General features: G+C 38.8%; 1 protein-coding gene and 1 long non-coding RNA gene across 5 annotated transcripts; one reads left to right on the top strand and one right to left on the bottom strand.

Moving 5' to 3' along the window:
- Positions 1-2,720: 2,720 nt before the first annotated feature.
- Positions 2,721-4,874, bottom strand: LOC103335611 (uncharacterized). 4 transcript variants are annotated; one of them, XR_016127847.1, is made up of 4 exons: positions 4,646-4,874; positions 3,621-3,748; positions 3,331-3,463; positions 2,721-2,996 (listed from the first exon to the last, which is right to left on the bottom strand). It is a non-coding gene; the product is annotated as an uncharacterized LOC103335611 (long non-coding RNA). The 4 variants fall into 4 exon arrangements; XR_001678040.2 differs by having other exon boundaries at positions 4,656-4,874; XR_001678039.2 differs by lacking the exon at positions 4,646-4,874 and adding an exon at positions 3,854-4,629.
- Positions 4,875-5,049: 175 nt separating this feature from the next.
- NERD (GW repeat- and PHD finger-containing protein NERD) lies at positions 5,050-16,885 on the top strand. Its single transcript, XM_008238629.3, is given in 12 exon segments — positions 5,050-6,348; positions 6,442-6,521; positions 8,250-8,395; positions 8,397-8,438; positions 8,874-9,140; positions 9,143-9,788; positions 9,895-10,022; positions 10,445-10,504; positions 10,584-10,634; positions 14,049-14,119; positions 14,377-14,531; positions 14,635-16,885. Coding segments are annotated over 12 exon segments (4,848 nt in total). The 5' UTR covers positions 5,050-5,242; the 3' UTR covers positions 16,731-16,885.
- The last annotated feature ends 348 nt before the right edge of the window (positions 16,886-17,233 follow it).

The following is a 17,233-nucleotide window of genomic DNA, read 5'->3' as shown; positions in this document are numbered from 1 at the left end:
AAGAAAAAAGAAAGAGAAGATAGAAGGAAAAGAACGAAAAAAAAAAAAAAGGGAGAGAGGAGAGGTGAGAGAAGGAAAAAAAAAAGGGAGAGGAGAGAAGGAAAAGAAATGAAAAAGGAGAGAGAGGAGAGAAGAGGGAAGGAAAAGAAAGAAAAAAGGTTTGTACAGGTTTGTATATGCTTAATTTAAGTGGGGAACATATGTAGTGTAGGTAAGAATTTTTTAACAAAAATTTGGGCCAAGCATGATCCCACTTGCTACAACCTAGAAACGCCATTGGTTCCAACACCCTTGAAACCGCTAAAACTGCTAGGGCCACGTCAGTACTTGTCCAAAGACGCGCCGCATCTACCATGTATGCGGTGCACACGTGCCCGCACACGCGATAGGTGCTACGCGCATTTGCTCGCCATGCGCCGAGAGCTTTCGATGGCCTTGCTAGCAGATTCGATACATTCCTCCAACCTTATCTTGCTTTCAACGTGCACCACCACTTAACATTTTGCTTGTCTTGGCATGGTGCAAAACACCAAAATGGCCATGCTGCTTGTTAAGGATCTTGCACATGGCCTACAATACGAATGGAAGTAAGCAGAGCCGGTCCATTAGATATGGAGGCTCTGTGCAAAGAAAGCTGATGAGGCCCTATATATATAGTAAATTAACAATTTTTCAAATTTTAAAATTCATAAATCATAAATTAAACCAAAATATGTGGTACCAATTACGTTAGAACCTAGAAATAGAATCAAGATCATCCTTTTTCTATTTTCACATACTTTAATTCATTCAATTTTCTTTTACATACAAAAAAACTACACATACCCACAAATATAATATAACGTTGGGCTTTTAAAAACATTTGAAGGCCCCTAAATTTTGAGGGGCCCTATGCGGTCGCACAACCCGCACATGCCATGGACCGACTCTAGAAGTAAGGATAAGGATTCCAAATGTATAAATTAATATCTATAGGTTTAAAAAAATGCTTTCTATCGGTTTGTCTTGGTATAAATTAATTTGCATGGTTTTGTATTTAATGTTTGTGTGAAGGAATGCAAGTTGGCTTTAGACTCAATGGATCACATAGTTGCCTTTACTATATCAATTGAAGTTGAAGCTAAGGTTCCCATCCCTGTGAGAGATGATATCTTAACTGTCAACGATGATGTTGGTTCTATTGTAGCTTGGCCAAAATCTCTTGTATTGATAGATGTTAAGATAATTGACTCATTTTTTGAACCTTGCCCATCCAACTATTCATGGTATTGCCCTATCATTTGCTTCTGTTGAGGCCCAAAAAATCCATGGATCGGGCCCAAGCAACTATCAGCCCAATACAATATTTGAAAAAAAGGATCTATCGCAGAGTTATAATCCACATGCCACGCTAAACAAACCATCTATGATTCGCGATAAAATATGATGGGAGAGATGATATCTTAACTAGTCTTAGAAAGCCACTTAGATGATGTTCCAAAGGTTCTATTGATACATTTGCATTAAACCAAGATTGGCCAAAATCTCATTGCAATCTTTGCCAAGAAAGGGAAGTCGAAGGGAGGAGAAAGGGAGAAAAGCTCACCAAATTGATTAGATGGTGATTTCAGTATAAAAGCCTTCCCTACCCAACAAACTCAACTCACAATGCAGAGAGCAAATTGTTCATCTTTTTCTCCAATTTGTTTTTTTGAAGAACCTTGCCCATCCAACTATTCATGGTATTGCCCTACCGTCATTTGCTTCAACGATGAAGTGTGAAAATCAAAATTTGATTATGGGAAATTTTAAGAAATCATTGGAGGAAGAGTTGTAGCGAGGAAGAGTAAGACATTCAACTTAACAGTATATAAACAAACTTGAGCTTGCCAACTTATTTGAAATTTTTTTTACAAGTCAAAATTATTTTTTAAGCTTTAGAGCAAGTGTAGCGCTATAGCCCTGCCATGGCAACAGGGCCCCCAATGCCTTAATTTCACCTCCAGCGCAGAAAGTCCAGCTCAGGCAAGCCATGGGACCCACCAACCTGGGCAAGCCCATAGGCAAAAATGGACTAGGCTATTGCCTGCATGCTCCCGACGTCAATGCCTAAAAAATATCAAAAAAATTTTGGAATTTTTTTCTATAAATACCTACTCAATATTATTCACTTTCCACACTAAATCTTCATACAAATTCATCTCCTTCCAATATTTTTCACTCTCCATACCAAATTTTCTACTATAAAATTCCATTTGAAAATTTTAATTTAATAAATATGGACACGTAGCAACCGAAAATCTTATTCGAAAATTTTATCCGAAAATGTGATCTGAAATTTTAGGTGAGAATTTTATAATAAATAGTGACACATGACAACCGAAAATATTATCTGAAAAGCTATCAAAATTAATATTTAAGTATAAAAAATAGAAAATAAAGTAAAATGAATAGTATTTGCCCTTACTCTTGCCCTTTGAGTGGAACCAAAAAAGACAAGATTGACACTATTCATGAATAATGTCAGACATTGCCTTGCCTTTGCCCTGCCCTTCCCTTTTGGGGTGGAGGTGCTCTTAGAGATTAAGATAATGGCAGCAGCCAAGACACTATAGAGGCACTATTTACGTGTTATGTAAGTGCTGGGCAAAGCACCTCCATATAGGCACTATCGATAGAGCGTTCATCACGGATTCAATAGGGAGACATTAAGGATTATTCCCATTATTATAAGTCAGATGTTTTAATAGAGAAAGTCAAATATTGATAAGCAGGATAGGTGAAAGTCTTTGATTGTCATGTTATATACATGAAAAAATAAAATAAAACACATTAAATTCTGCCACCATAAAATCTTACAAATGAAACTAGCAAAGAAGTTTACAAGTTTGGCAAAGTTTGAATAATCGCATGTTCAAAGGTAGATGAAATCATGCTGGAGACAGAGAGAGAAGGGTGGAGCTTGTGTTGTCCCATGTATAGTTTCCATTTTCATCATGGCCTCCAGTCAGAGCTCGCTGCAACATTTACATAGAAAAGAAGCATAAATTTGGGCGACAAGAGAGAGAGCAATTGCAGATATGCAAACATGTGAATGTGATGATATATATTAAGTTTCCTGAAAGAACGATAAAAGTAAATGGTAGAAATAAATTCAGAGCCGGCTAAGACTAAATTTGAGCAGATAATATTCACAATGTTGGTCTCAACGATTTCTTTGATTTGATTTAGTCCCTCTGAATTTATCAAAAGGAAATATAAGAAAATCCATGAATAGAGCTTGCGAAGAGAAGGCGACGGCTGTCCTCCAAACAAGTTTGGTATACAAAATCAAGTAGACTGAGAATATACCTGCTAAAATCTTAGCTCTCTTGTGATCGGTGTCGAGGTTTGCCACATTCTCATGTAAAGCGACCAAAGCAGCAGCACAAAGGATACCAACCTGTCTCATTCCACCTCCTAAGGTTTTCCTGAGCCTTCTAGGCTAAGAAGCAAAAGCAACAACAAATCAAATTTCGATAAAAAAAGAAAGAAAAGATGATCTTTACAAGAGGAATTCTCAACAGTATCTTAGTAATAAAGCATTTGGAACCAACAAGGACAGATCCAACAGGAGCACCAATAACTTTTGACAGGCATACCTTTTGACATCATCATGAACTTCGGCAGCTGCCATTGCGGCCTGCATTGTTTCACCCACTAGGTGTAGTGACTGTGTCGGATCGCAGATCCACCATTTTAGTTACCATTTTTGCTGAAGAAAGAAATCCTAATTGAACAAAAGGAGAGACACACAGAATCAGTTCATAATATATGGCCTGAACAGAAATACATAAACAAATTACTAAATGCAAACAGATAAACTGCTGCTTACAGAAATTGTTTTTGGCTACCATTGCTGGATACTATACGAAAATGATCAATTAGTAGCATGAAAGAATTTGGGGGGAAAAGCACCAAAACTCTGTTGCTTGAAAGTGGGAAATTATGGCAAACATTAGTGTGGTTTTGGAAGCAACAAAAACAAAATTCCGATGCAAAACGAATCCCTTCATCAATGTAGCCAAATTAAATAAAACAAAAACGCTCTAATGCGAAAAACTTTCATTTATGTTGACCGTAAATTCAAGCGTAATTCAATCTACTACTCTACTGGGAGAGTTTTTTTATGATCAAAACAAAGGATCCAATTATAAATTTCCCAACTTGAATCCATTTCTAAGTGACTAGACCATGCCAATCAACTTGGAACTAGTCTTCATTTACCTATTCACTATTTCATTTTCTTCATCAATAAAAAATGCAGCAGCCAAACTGAAAATTAAACAAAATCATCAGCTAGTGCAGAATTAATATATGATCCTCTCCTTCTCTGCAAATGGTTTGTCTCACTAGAAACTAGAAAACTGAAAACCAGCATAAATCACAGGCAGATATTATAACCTAAAACTCAAAATCAAAGCCTAAAAATAACAAAAAGTAATTATGCCGTGGATACACAGCAAAAAGAAAACCGAGTACAGAAACCCTTTCTCCTTAGATGATTCACTTCCAAGCAACAATTAAATCGGTTTTCCCCAATTTGCATTAACAATCCCAGGTTTCAGTACACCAATTTCGCTGATTTAGAAAAAAGAAGAAGTGCATATTTACCTCCTCTACCAACCAAGACACACCAGGATGAAATTGACGAGGTAGCAGATTAAAGGTTGCGACTGTAGATTCTTTGAGCGAATAATCTTTTTCTTGATGGGCCTCAAGATTTGAGAAAGAAAGAGAGAGAGAGAGAAAGGCGAATGTGAGAGGGAGGGATTGGATCTCGGCGATCATCCATGGTGGACTTGGTGTGAAAGAAGAGGAAGTTGTTTCACAGGTTAGAGACAAGGAGAGGAGAGAATACGGAACTTGTTCAAAGTTTAGTCGGGTCGGATGTTCGTTAGAAATACGGGTTTTATTTTACCCGTTTCTACTGTAAGATTGGATTTCTTTTCATCCGTTGGATTAGATCCAACGGTGACCGGATACAGTGACTACATATAAGTGAGCGGACTCGACCGCGCGGCACGGGAAACCCCTTCTTGCTTACGGTTGGCTTCTCCTTCTCTACCACTCTCAGTTAATTTTAATACAAAATCTTTTTAGTGTTTAACGATAAAACGTACATCATCCTACCAGGGAAGGGAACCGAAACCTTAAAACCCTAACCCTAGCTCTGTCGATTTTAGGGTTTTCAATCTCCGATTTCCGAATTTAGTATATTCAAATGGAAGCCGAAGAAGAAGATGTTTTGAAGGTGAACGAGCCTTCGGTTCCGGTTCAAAATGACGCTGTACTGTCTCCTGAAACACAGGAGGAGCTCCGGAGAACCGAGCCCCAATGCATGTCGGAGTCTTTACCCGAGCCCGAGCTCAAGCCCGAAACCGAGGGCTTCGGGCCCGGTGTTGAGGGGGAATCTGATGCGGTTCCAACAGAGGATACTGAGATTGTGGAGGAGCTGAATGTCGCAGAAGGTCATGGGACAGAGGATACTGAGATTGTGGAGGAGCTGAATGTCGCAGAAGGTCATGGGACAGAGGATACTGAGATTGTGGAGGAGCTGAATGTCGCAGAAGGTCATGGGACAGAGGATACTGAGATTGTGGAGGAGCTGAATGCCGCAGAAGGTCATGGGACAGAGGATACTGAGATTGTGGAGGAGCTGAATGTCGCTGAAGGTCATTGGACAGAGGATACCGAGATTGTGGAGGAGCTGAGTGTCGCCGAAGGTCAGGTGACAGAGGAAACTGAAGTTGGGGCCGTGGATGAAAAGGATGAAAGGGGATTGGAGACGGAGAAGGTGTTGTCCGAGGAAGGTGTTGTAACTCACTCGGCAAAGGAGGCTGCTGAGAAGTCTAATGTGGCTGAAGTGGCTGAGGAGACTGTCATTTCATGGAAGGACCAAGCAGAGGAAAAGACGGCCGAAGTGGAAGCGGAGGAGGCCGAAGCAGAGGCTGAGAAGGTCCAAGCGGTGGGAGAGCAGGCTGAGGCAGAGGGTGAGAAGACTGAGGAAGAGGTGGAGGGAGATGATGAGGCAAATGTGACGGACATGGTGACTGAGACCGACATGGTGGAGGAGGTGGATATGGCTGATGATGCAATGGAGGAGACAACTGAGGCAGAGGAGACAGAGGCAGCAGAGGAAGAAGCAGAAGGGATGGAAGTAGAGGAGGAGGAGGAGGATGAGGAAACGAATAGGGCCGGCAGTGGCGGGAAGAGGAAGCGTGGGAAGAGTTCTAAGGCGACGGGAAAACTCCTCTCAAAGAAGAAGATGGAAGAGGATGTCTGTTTCATTTGCTTTGATGGGGGTGAGCTTGTACTTTGTGATCGCAGGTCAGTTAAACTCTGCTCACTGTTTGTGCTTCTTTTAATGTTACTTCTGTGATTAGTTGATTGAATGATATTGATTTAATTGGTGGTTTTCAGGGGATGTCCTAAAGCATACCATCCTTCATGTGTTAATCGTGATGAGGCTTTCTTTCGGGCTAAGGGTCGATGGAATTGCGGTAATTTTCTCCTACTTTTTGCCAAATTCTCATCTTTTTATCTAATACTCCTTTGTTTACTCATTCCGTGTCTTTCAGATGTTTGATTTTTGGTGATTATTTGTGTTTGGCATGTGGTTTTTGTACCTTAAAACCCTAGCTGGATAAGTAAATCGTTAGTTTTAGTGATGATTGGGTTAGTGTTTTCATGTTGTAAAAAATTGAATGTTTTTGTCTTTGAAATTTGTTTTAATTACAGAAGAAAAAGCAATACCAGTTGTTGGCAAGGTCTGAAAAATTGATACTGTTGTTTAAATTTTGGTTTTTCCATACTTCCAGTAAGTTTCTTTTTGCATACTTCCAGAATTTTAGGGAAACAATGGAAAGTTCGGACCAAAGTTTCATGCTATTGGTGTAGTAATCGTCCCAGAATTGTTCTTTGTTGTGTCAGATTACTTTATAATATGGAATGCTGCTTAAGTAAGGGGGACTTAAGCAGCGTAAATCAAATCTGTGGAACTCATAGGGCTACACTTTATGATGTATCAAATTCAAGAGTTAGGAGATATATCTTTATTAAAGCATGAAAATCAAGTCCTACTTTGTCAAATTTTGAATCTCATACCTACTTAAGATGTTACATTTTAGAAAAATTCCTGTTGTGCATTTTAGAGATTTCTTAATTCTTAAATAATCAAGATGTGCATTGAATTTATATATGCTATATTTCAACCTAGTGTTACATGATGCTACACCCCCTACTACCATGACCCAAAACATGGTACACCAAATCCAGATCACTAAAACTAGCGTCCCTAGTTTTATTCTGTTCTCTCTCGCTCTTTTTTTCTTTTCTTTTTTTTTTATCCATGAGAAACCATAATACTTCGATTAATTTTTTATGAAGATTAAATGAAACAAAAAGTTATGCTTTATTTAAGAAAAGAACACAAAAGGTTTATACATATTTTCGATTCCAGGGTATGTTCTCTTGCCAGATTTATGTTTCTAGGCCGGTGCTTATGTTTTCATATGTTGCATCTATCTAGATCATACATTCAGGAAAGAATCAACCTAATGTCTGACCCAGATTCACAGTCTGGCAAGAGAGCATTTCCATTTTGTTACACACACACACACACACACACACACACACTATCCATTTTATTGGTCACATAGTTTTTAAATCTGATTCCGAGGATTATATATTTTTACAAGTTGATTGTAAATCTATCACTGTGATTAAATATATACTTAATAGTACCAAAGCAATCTTAATAAGAAATTCTAATGCATTCCCATGACCAGATATGCGAACTAAGCTTACCCCTACTGCATTGTGTACAGTTAAAGTTAAAGTAACATAATGAGTACCAGACTCCTACCAAGTACCAGGGCGAACCATGCTCTAGGCAACATTGGTCAATCTGTTTGGTTTTGGAAGGATTTGGGTTTATGTTATGCTGCATTTACAGTAGTTCAGACTCTGGCCTTATTCCTGGAAGTTCTGTCTTTTTGCACTCCGTTTGTGATTTGTCATCTAGTTTTACTGAATGTAGTGGGCATTGTCTTTTTTGAGTGAGATTGCAGGCATTATGATTGCCTTTTGATTTCATCTTATCAGCTCCAATTCTTTTGCATTTGTGACTTAGTTTCATCATTTCTCATCATTTATAAAAATGCTTATTTTTGAAAATGGTTTTAGTGTTTTTGGGTTGCTGGCCAGTATCTAATGCAAATGTATATTAGGTTGGCACCTTTGCAGCAACTGTGAGAAGAATGCCCACTACATGTGTTATACATGTACCTTTTCCTTGTGCAAGGGGTGTACCAAAGATGCTCTCTTCTTATGTGTTCGAGGAAACAAAGGCCTCTGTGAGACATGCATGAAAACCAGTCATGTTGATTGAAAAGAATGAGCAAGGAAACAAGGACACGGTATGATACCTTCTTTCTTTTTGTCTTCTGTTTTTCTCTCACCGCTTTTATATTTTCCTTTTGCGAGCATTGTCATTATTAGGGTGAAAGATATATCTTACTTCGAAGTATTTTAGCGTGTGAAAGTAATGTGTCATGCAATTCTTTTTTGTTACATCCTTAAAAATCTGTTAGCCGGTTTTTTTTCTTTGCAGTTGTCTTATCATCAGATTAGAACCTTTGGAAACATTGCAGGAATTTTCTACCTTTAAAATTTTTGTCCTTAATAAGTACTTCCATTGTTAAGAATTAATTCCATGTTTATCTTTTTAGTTCTTTTGACTTTTTGTTTTGCTTTAACTCTGTAGTGCGATTTTACAAGTCTGGTTCACATTTTCTAAATTAAATGCTTGCAGTGGCATTCAGCTTGTACTTATTTTTGTTGTGCTTGTGCAGAATGAAGTTGATTTTGATGATAAAACCAGCTGGGAGTACCTCTTCAAGGATTATTGGATAGACTTAAAAGAGAGGTTATCTCTAACGGTTGATGAACTTGCTCAGGCCAAGAATCCTTGGAAAGGAGCAACTGGACATAAACAGGAGTCACATGATGAACCTTATGATGTTAATAATGATGAAGGGTCTGAGTCAGACAATTCTGAGAATTTGGATTTGGCCAACTCTAAAAAAAGAAAGGCCAAGAAACGATTGAGAACCCGTGGAAAGGGAAGGATTCATCAAGTCCAGCTACAGCAACTGGTTCTGGAGGCCCATCTGCAGATGACAGTACAGGGTGGGGATCAAAGGAACTCTTGGAGTTTGTTATGCACATGAGAAATGGTGACAAGTCTGCTCTGTCTCAGTTTGATGTCCAGGCTCTTTTGCTAGAATATATAAAAAGGAACAAACTTCGTGACCCTCGCCGGAAAAGTCAGATAATTTGTGATATAAGGCTTCAAAATTTATTTGGGAAACCACGTGTTGGGCATTTTGAAATGTTAAAACTTCTGGAATCCCACTTTCTTGTAAAAGAGGATTCTCAGGCTGATGATCTTCAAGGGAGTGTTGTTGATACTGAAGGCAATCAGTTGGAGGCTGATGGAAACTCTGATACACCGGCAAAATCCAGTAAAGACAGGAGACGCAAAACACGTAAAAAGGGTGATGGGAGAGGACCACAGTCTAATATTGATGACTTTGCAGCCATTGATATACACAACATTAATTTAATTTACTTAAAGCGTAATTTAGTGGAAGATCTACTTGATGATCTGGATAACTTTGGGGACAAGGTTGCTCATTCTTTTGTCAGAATTAGAATTTCTGGTAGTGGTCAAAAGCAAGATTTGTATAGGCTGGTCCAAGTTATAGGTAATCATTTGGTTAATTGTCTTTCATTGTATTTTTGGTCTGAGCAAAGAAGGCATTAAACTTTTCAGAATGGTAAAGTTCATTTTTCAAATGATTTTCTCAACAGGTACATGCAAAGCTGCTGAGCCATATAAAGTTGGTAAAAGGATGACAGATATCTTGCTAGAGATATTAAACTTAAACAAGACAGAGATCATTTCAATTGACATCATCTCAAACCAAGACTTCACTGAGGTGATTTAGCATATAACATTTCCCTCTTTTCAATGGCAGGAGTGAGAGACTGAGAGTTGCTTCAATCTTCATAACTAACTGTTTTTTAAATTCCAAACATGGTCAAAAAGTAGCATAAATGTGGGTGTAAAAGAGGCATGATTTGAATATCTCCTTGCTTTGAAGGGGATGGCCTTTATTAGAAATAACATTAGAAAGCCAGATAATGCTTGCCACTGGGTAATATATGTTACATACCAGGGAAATGAACTTGATTCTCAGATCCAATGGCGTTGTTGGCTTTGCCCTCATTATTGAGAGTAATTGCAGCTTTATGTGCAGCATAAGGAAGATTGCTGGAAAATAAATTATTTGTTTGAAAACTTTTTATTTGAATGATACTCTGTTTGATATATGTCATTGTTTCTTTGTTTCATTGTTAGGACGAATGCAAACGACTGCGTCAGAGCATAAAATGTGGACTTATCAACCGGCTAACTGTGGTATTTCTCTGTTCCATTGCTCTTTTCGTGTGTTGTTATTTATTGTTTTTTGTGGTCCTGAGAAAGTGGTTGCTTGTAGGGTGATGTTCAAGAGAAAGCGTTGGCACTCCAAGCAGTCAGAGTCAAAGATGTAAATTTCTTGCCCTTTTTTACCTCAAAGTAGTTTTTTTGCCTCTTTTATTTTTATTTATTTTTACATAAATTTATATCATTTGCATCTACATGTGCGGCTGTACGATTGGGCTTGCACATGTTTTATGTTGCATCTGAGGTTGATTGGTACATTTGAAATTGAGCTTTATATTACAGCATTGGCGTTGGGGATATCTGTGGTTTTGATTGTCAGGATAAGGTTTTGGAGTGCACATAGGAAACTTTTGTTGCAGAGAGGAGGAAAGAAAAACAGACTATGATGATGCAATAACAACGATGACGATGAAGGAAATAATATTTTTCTTATCATAGCTATTTACAAGAAAAAAATATCTAGCATTTAAATGCAAAATTATTGTTCATTTTTGATAAGAAACAAAATTTAGTAAAAAATTTAGGGCCTGTTTGATAACCATTTCAATTTTAGTTTTTAGTTTTTAGTTTTCATTTTTTGTGCTAAAGTACAGAGAAAAATGAGGGGGAGTGAGAATGGGAGTGAGGATGAGACCGGAGGATGGGAGGGAGAAGTAACAAAAGTGAAAACAAAAACTTGAAAGTGAAAACAATTTGAAACAGATTTCAGTTTTTAGTTTTAGTTTTACTTTTGTTACTCCTCCCTCCCATCCTCCCCTCTCAATCCTATCTCCACTCTCATTCTCACTTACATTCTCCCTCTTTTTCCTCTATACTCTAGCACAAAAAATGAAAACTAAAAACCAAAATTGAAATGGTTATCAAACGGGCCCTTAATTTTTGAAAGAAATAAAAGACTTGTGGACAATTTATCCACTGCATACAATATAATAAAACTCTAAAGTTCTATCAATCGGCCAGAAAAAATATAAGAATCATTCATAAAAGGTACAGCCCAAAACCTAAATCTGCAAAAATGACAACAACCAAAAAGAGTTTATTGTGTGCATTATGAAGGATTGACAATTTGTAAAAGAAATGGATGAGGGTGCTTCCCAAAACTTGACACTTCTATTCCCATCATAGATTGGCAGCAAGTATAAAATGAATCAAAGCCAAGGGTAGCAGCTTGTGCCCCTAACCACCATAGATCACCACATCTACTTTCCAAGTAATGCCTTATCCTTTTCACTAAGTTGCCAATACTGAACCACCCTTCTTACTCTATGCGCTACCTCCTATCTCACTAGGTGTTCGTTCTTTCCCTCCTCTCTCCATTCCCACATAAGATCCCTCATAAATTCTTCAATCCCTTAACCACTTCAATTGGAATTCTACATAGAAAACAACAGTGATTTGTATCTATCAATGTCTTTTCCAGCATATGCACTTATATGGTGCATTTAGTCTTACTAAATAGGTCTTGGGTTGTTGGGGAATTCGTTTGGGATTGCAGGATGATTTAAGGTTTGAGACATATTTTGAAGGGACAAAAGGGGTTGGTGCTCAAGATATTTGGTTGGTGAAATTTTCTGGGAAGTAGAGGATTTGTGGATTTGCAAGGGTTGTTTTAATAGGTGTTTGAGAGTCGAAAGGTTTTTGAGAGTCGAAAGGTTCTCAAAAGCATTTGGGATGTTAGGTTTTTAGTTTAAATAGGTGAAGACTTGGGAATATCAAGGAACCTTTACAGTATGTGAGTGAAGTACAAGCATCTTTTTGTTTTGTAATTTAAGTTTATTAATTGGTTGATGCATGGTGGTGGAGCTTTACCATGTATGTTGATTGTTGGATTTTGGCTCTAAGGTGCTGCAAGAAGTTATGGTAATCCATGTGGAAGATGAGTGATAGAAAGACAGAAAACCAAAAGGAAGTATCTTAGCAAAAGAAAAAGGAAGAGATAAAGAAAAATAAGAAGTAAAGAAGTACACTCACAAATTTGCAAAAAAAATTTGTTCCATTATTCCAAGAGACATATTCAATCTTCTATAACATTTAGCTGTAACAAAATCTAAATATTTATGTAGGGTTACTGACCATCCTCATAAGAACCAAGACTCTAATTATGAAAGTATAAATCATGTGGTCATCATACTAGAAACTTAATATTGTATTTACACACTTAAAATTACGGAACTAGCTAGCAATCTGAACTACTACCAAGTTTTTTTTTTTTAATCTCTCTCTCTTATTTATTTATTTATATTTATTTTTTAAGGCCAAGAAGGCTTCTTTCTTCATGTTTGGTTCTACACTTTAGATCTTGCCTTGTAAAGAGTAAACTTGCTTGGCATAGCTGCTGTCCCCATCCCTAATCCTCCTGTTCTCTTAAGCTGGTTTGATAATCAGGTACCCTACTTCCCCTGTCCTTACTAAAATGGGTTTGATTAGAGGTTCTAGGTTATGTTATCCAAGTATAATTGATTTTGGCTTTTGTTATCCCTACCACCCATAATGAAGCAACAAAGAGGAGAATCTATTGGTTATTACTTATTTCAATTTAGTATTTGGGATGGGGACCATGATGTATAAGGTTGCATACAAGCCTAGGTGAACCAACTTATTTTCTTTTTCCAACTTGACTGGATATGTGAACTGTAGAGGTGCAGCGCTTGAGGGCAGCTTGAGTTCGAGTTGAGCTTGAACAAGCAAGGTCGAGCTCACCTTGAGGGGAGGTCAATCCAAAACTCAAGTTTGACTTCATTTGGCTTGCCTAGCATCATAAACCCAATCAAGCTTGAACTTGAGCTGTGGATCCTTTTATATATGTACATATGGTCATGTGGCTTAAATACCTAAGCTCGAGATGAGGCAAGTACTTGATTGTTGTAGTTCATGATCAACCCAAATATAGAATAGACAACCTCAATCCAACCTTGAAGTTGTGAGCGGCTCAGTATGTGTTTAACATTACCGTGTTCAAGAAGAAAGCAAAGACCTAACGTATCTGCACCTAATTCTTTTATCATGGGGCGACTATAACATGAAAATCAGCAAGAACCAGTGGCATCTCCCCAGTGAATTTTGTAATAAGCTCAAGCAGATTTGTTTATCCTTTTCTTTTTAGAGACAATATGGTGAACTATGTGATTTCTGTTCTTCCTTCTCGGTTCTCTGATTTCGGTCCTTTCTTTCATCCCTTCGATCTATATTTTCGTCTCCTCGATCTCCGATATTCTTCTTTGTTCTACTGTTTCTGTCCTTTATCTCGTCTTTTTGATCTCTATTTCTTCTCCTCGGTCTCTTATATTCTTTTCTACTCTATTGTTTGAGTGCTTAATCTAATACCTACGGGCTGTACTACATCATATGGATTCTGTCTCCTTTTAATGTTCACAACCCCTAATCTTCTAGATGTAAATCGAATATATTTCTTTGTCCTCTGTACTTTCCTATAGCTTGGTTGTTATATAATTTTATTTTAATTTTTCTTGATTTTCTTTGATGACTAATTTATTTCTTTATTTTTATTCTGATACAGTGGTTAGAAACAGAGATAGTGAGACTCAGTCATCTTCGTGATCGAGCTAGTGAAAAAGGGCGTAGGAAGGAATATCCTTATCTTTTAATGTTTAGTACATTTTTGTTCACAATTTTGCTTGGGGTGCCATCTTTGCAATTGCACCAAAAGTTGATGCCCCAAATACATTTTACCAGTATTAAAGTAAAACAATCGTATGAGTTTCTTCATTTCTAGGAAATAGAAACTTGAATTACTTTTTATTATTAAAGATGTTCTTTCTTTGTTGTAATGTGCTACTCTAAGATGACTAGGAATAGGTATGAAGTAATCCTTAACTTCCTTTCACGCTTAGAGAGTGTGTAGAGAAGTTGCAGCTACTGAAGACACCTGAGGAGCGCCAGCGTAGACTAGAGGAAACTCTAGAAATACATGTGGATCCAAATATGGATCCAAGTTATGAGTCTGAGGAAGATGAAGGTGAAGGCGATGATAAAAAACAAGGTCGCATTCAACTTCTTGTGAAATTTTTATACCTTATATTCTCTGGCACAACTATCTTTGTCATTAATTCAATTATTAATAACATAGCTTTCAATTCATGCAGAAAGTTATATTAGACCTACAGGTTCGGGCTTTGGAAGGAAGGGGAGGGAGCCAATCTCTCCACGAAGAGCAGGACCTTCTTCAAATGATTCCTGGAGTGGGACAAGGAATTTTTCCAGTATGAATCGGGAGTTAAGCAGGAACATGTCAAATAAAGGGTTCTTCAACAAAGCAGAAAATACAAGTGCAGCTGGTGAGATAGTAAATGATTCGTGGGGTCATGGAAGAGACAGAGAAACACAGCAAACAAACCACTGGGAGAAGAAACAAAATATTTCAAGTTTAGAAACTGGTGTTAGGAGTACACAGTCTCCGGTACCATCTGAATCATCTCCTGCTGGGGGGTCAGAAAATTCAGTGGCGCATCTCTCCACTGGTGTAGCACAATCTGCAGTCAATGAATCAGAAAAAATTTGGCATTACAAGGATCCTTCTGGAAAAGTCCAGGGACCATTTTCCATGGTACAGTTGCGTAAATGGAATCACACTGGCTATTTCCCTGCCAACTTGAGAGTTTGGAAAAATACTGAGAAAGAAGAAGATTCTATACTGGTAACTGATGCATTGGCTGGAAAGTTCCAGAAAGACCCTTCATTCGTTGACAGCAGTTTTCCAAAGGCTCAAATGGTGCATAATTCACATCTCTCACCTGTACATTCTGGGAAGTCTCAAGGAGCTCTCTTTCAGCGAGGTACAGAAGGCCAAGCTGGAGGAGTAAGTTGGGGATCTCCAAATGAAATTAATTCTTCCTCAGGCAGAGGTACTCCGCAATCAGTTGAGGTCCCCAAGTATTCTTCAGATGGGTGGAGCACAACAAACCTTCCCTCACCTACTCCAGCCCAAACTCCATTGGGTGGGGCAAGGGGGCAAGCTTACGAAAGTAATTGGTCACCCAGCCCTGGTCATCCAGGTGGCTCTGTCTTGGGAGGCAATGGAGTGCTGCAACCTACTGCAGTAGTTACTCCAGAAAGTGCACTGCGAGCTTCTGGAAATGATCGCTCAAGTTCTCTTCCTGGCATTAATGTAGCCCCCAAGTCTGAAAATGCTACTCTTCTGGGCTCTACAACTGCTCTTCGAATGCATGGTCAAGTAACAGGGTCAGCGCCTGTATTGTCCAATGCCTCAATGAATCAAGTAGCTGATGTGAATAACCTAGTTTCAAATCTGCAAAATCTGGTTCAGTCAGTGACTAGTCGTGCTCCTGCCAGTGATGCTCGAGGATGGGGTTCTGGTTCAGTTCCGAAACAGGAAATGACTGCCTCCGGCCCAGTACCTGGGAGTGAATCTCAACCCTGGGGAGGTGCTCCCTCTCAAAGGATAGAACCAAATAATGCTGCTACTGTGCCTGCACAACATCACACCCATGGTTACTGGAATAATGCTCCATCTACCAACAATGCTCCCTCATCTATGAACACAGGGAATTTAGCTGGAAATTTCCCTACATCAGGCTTCTCAGGTGTTCCGCACTCTGATCCTTGGAGACCCCCAGTTCCGAGTAATCATACATACATTCAGCCTCCAGCACAACCACAGGCACCTTGGGGCGTGGGAGTTCCAGATAACCAAAGTGCTGTGCCAAGAACGGGGCAAGAGAATCTAAATACTAGTTGGGTGCCAATGGCAGGAAATCCAAACGTGACCTGGGGAGGACCAGTGCCTGGTAATACAAACATGAACTGGGGACCTCCGAGTCAAGGTCCAGGATGGACTGCACCTGGCCAAGGTCCCGTACCTGGAAATGCAGTGACTAATTGGGTCCCACCTGGTCAAGGACCACCATCGGTAAGTGCAAATCCAGGTTGGGCTCCACCTGGTCAAGGGCCAACTGTTGGGAATGCCAATCCTGGTTGGAATGCACCCAATGCAACTCAGAATGGAGATAGGTTCTCAAATCAAAGGGATCGAGGTTCTCATGGTGATCCTGGTTTCGGTGGTGGCAAACCTTGGAATAGACAGTCGTCTTTTGGTGGTGGAGGAGGTGGGGGAGGAGGTTCTTCCAGGCCTCCTTTCAGAGGGCAGAGAGTGTGCAGGTTCTTCGAAAGTGGTCACTGCAAGAAGGGCGCGTCGTGCGATTATTTGCACCCGGACCATTAAGGGAACACAGCAGCAGAGCAGTTACTGTACAGCAATTTCCCATAAAGAGTTTTGACTTTGTATAAACTTTTTTTTTAATCTCCTATTTACCGTAACTTGGGCAGTTTAGTGTATTTTTGCTTCCTTTTATCCAGCTTTTTCATTAAAAGCCTTATTATATGGTAGATTTTCTTCTCTTTTTGAAGTAACAAAAGTTGTAGACTCAGACTACAATCTAGTATTGTATACAAAACATAGTTAGCACAGAGTAATTTGCATTATTATAATAGAAATACAAAATGATTTCTCTCTACGTGTGTGTTAGATAGAATTAGTGCAGAAAGAGAATCCCCAAAGAGAGTGGAATTGGTGTAGAAAGAGAATCCTTAAAATGTGAGAGAAAGTGGAAAGTGGGAACCATTCTACCTTCCTATTCTTCTATGTTACTGTGCACTTGATGGTTATTTGTTCAGGCATCCAGATTCTTCTTACAGCCCAATCAGTCTTATCAATCACAATCTTGT

This window comes from Prunus mume, linkage group LG6 (genome assembly GCF_029339155.1).
Source record: "Prunus mume cultivar Tortuosa linkage group LG6, ASM2933915v1, whole genome shotgun sequence".
Classification (NCBI taxonomy): domain Eukaryota; kingdom Viridiplantae; phylum Streptophyta; class Magnoliopsida; order Rosales; family Rosaceae; genus Prunus; species Prunus mume.
This window is presented reverse-complemented; position numbering and strand designations above follow the sequence as displayed.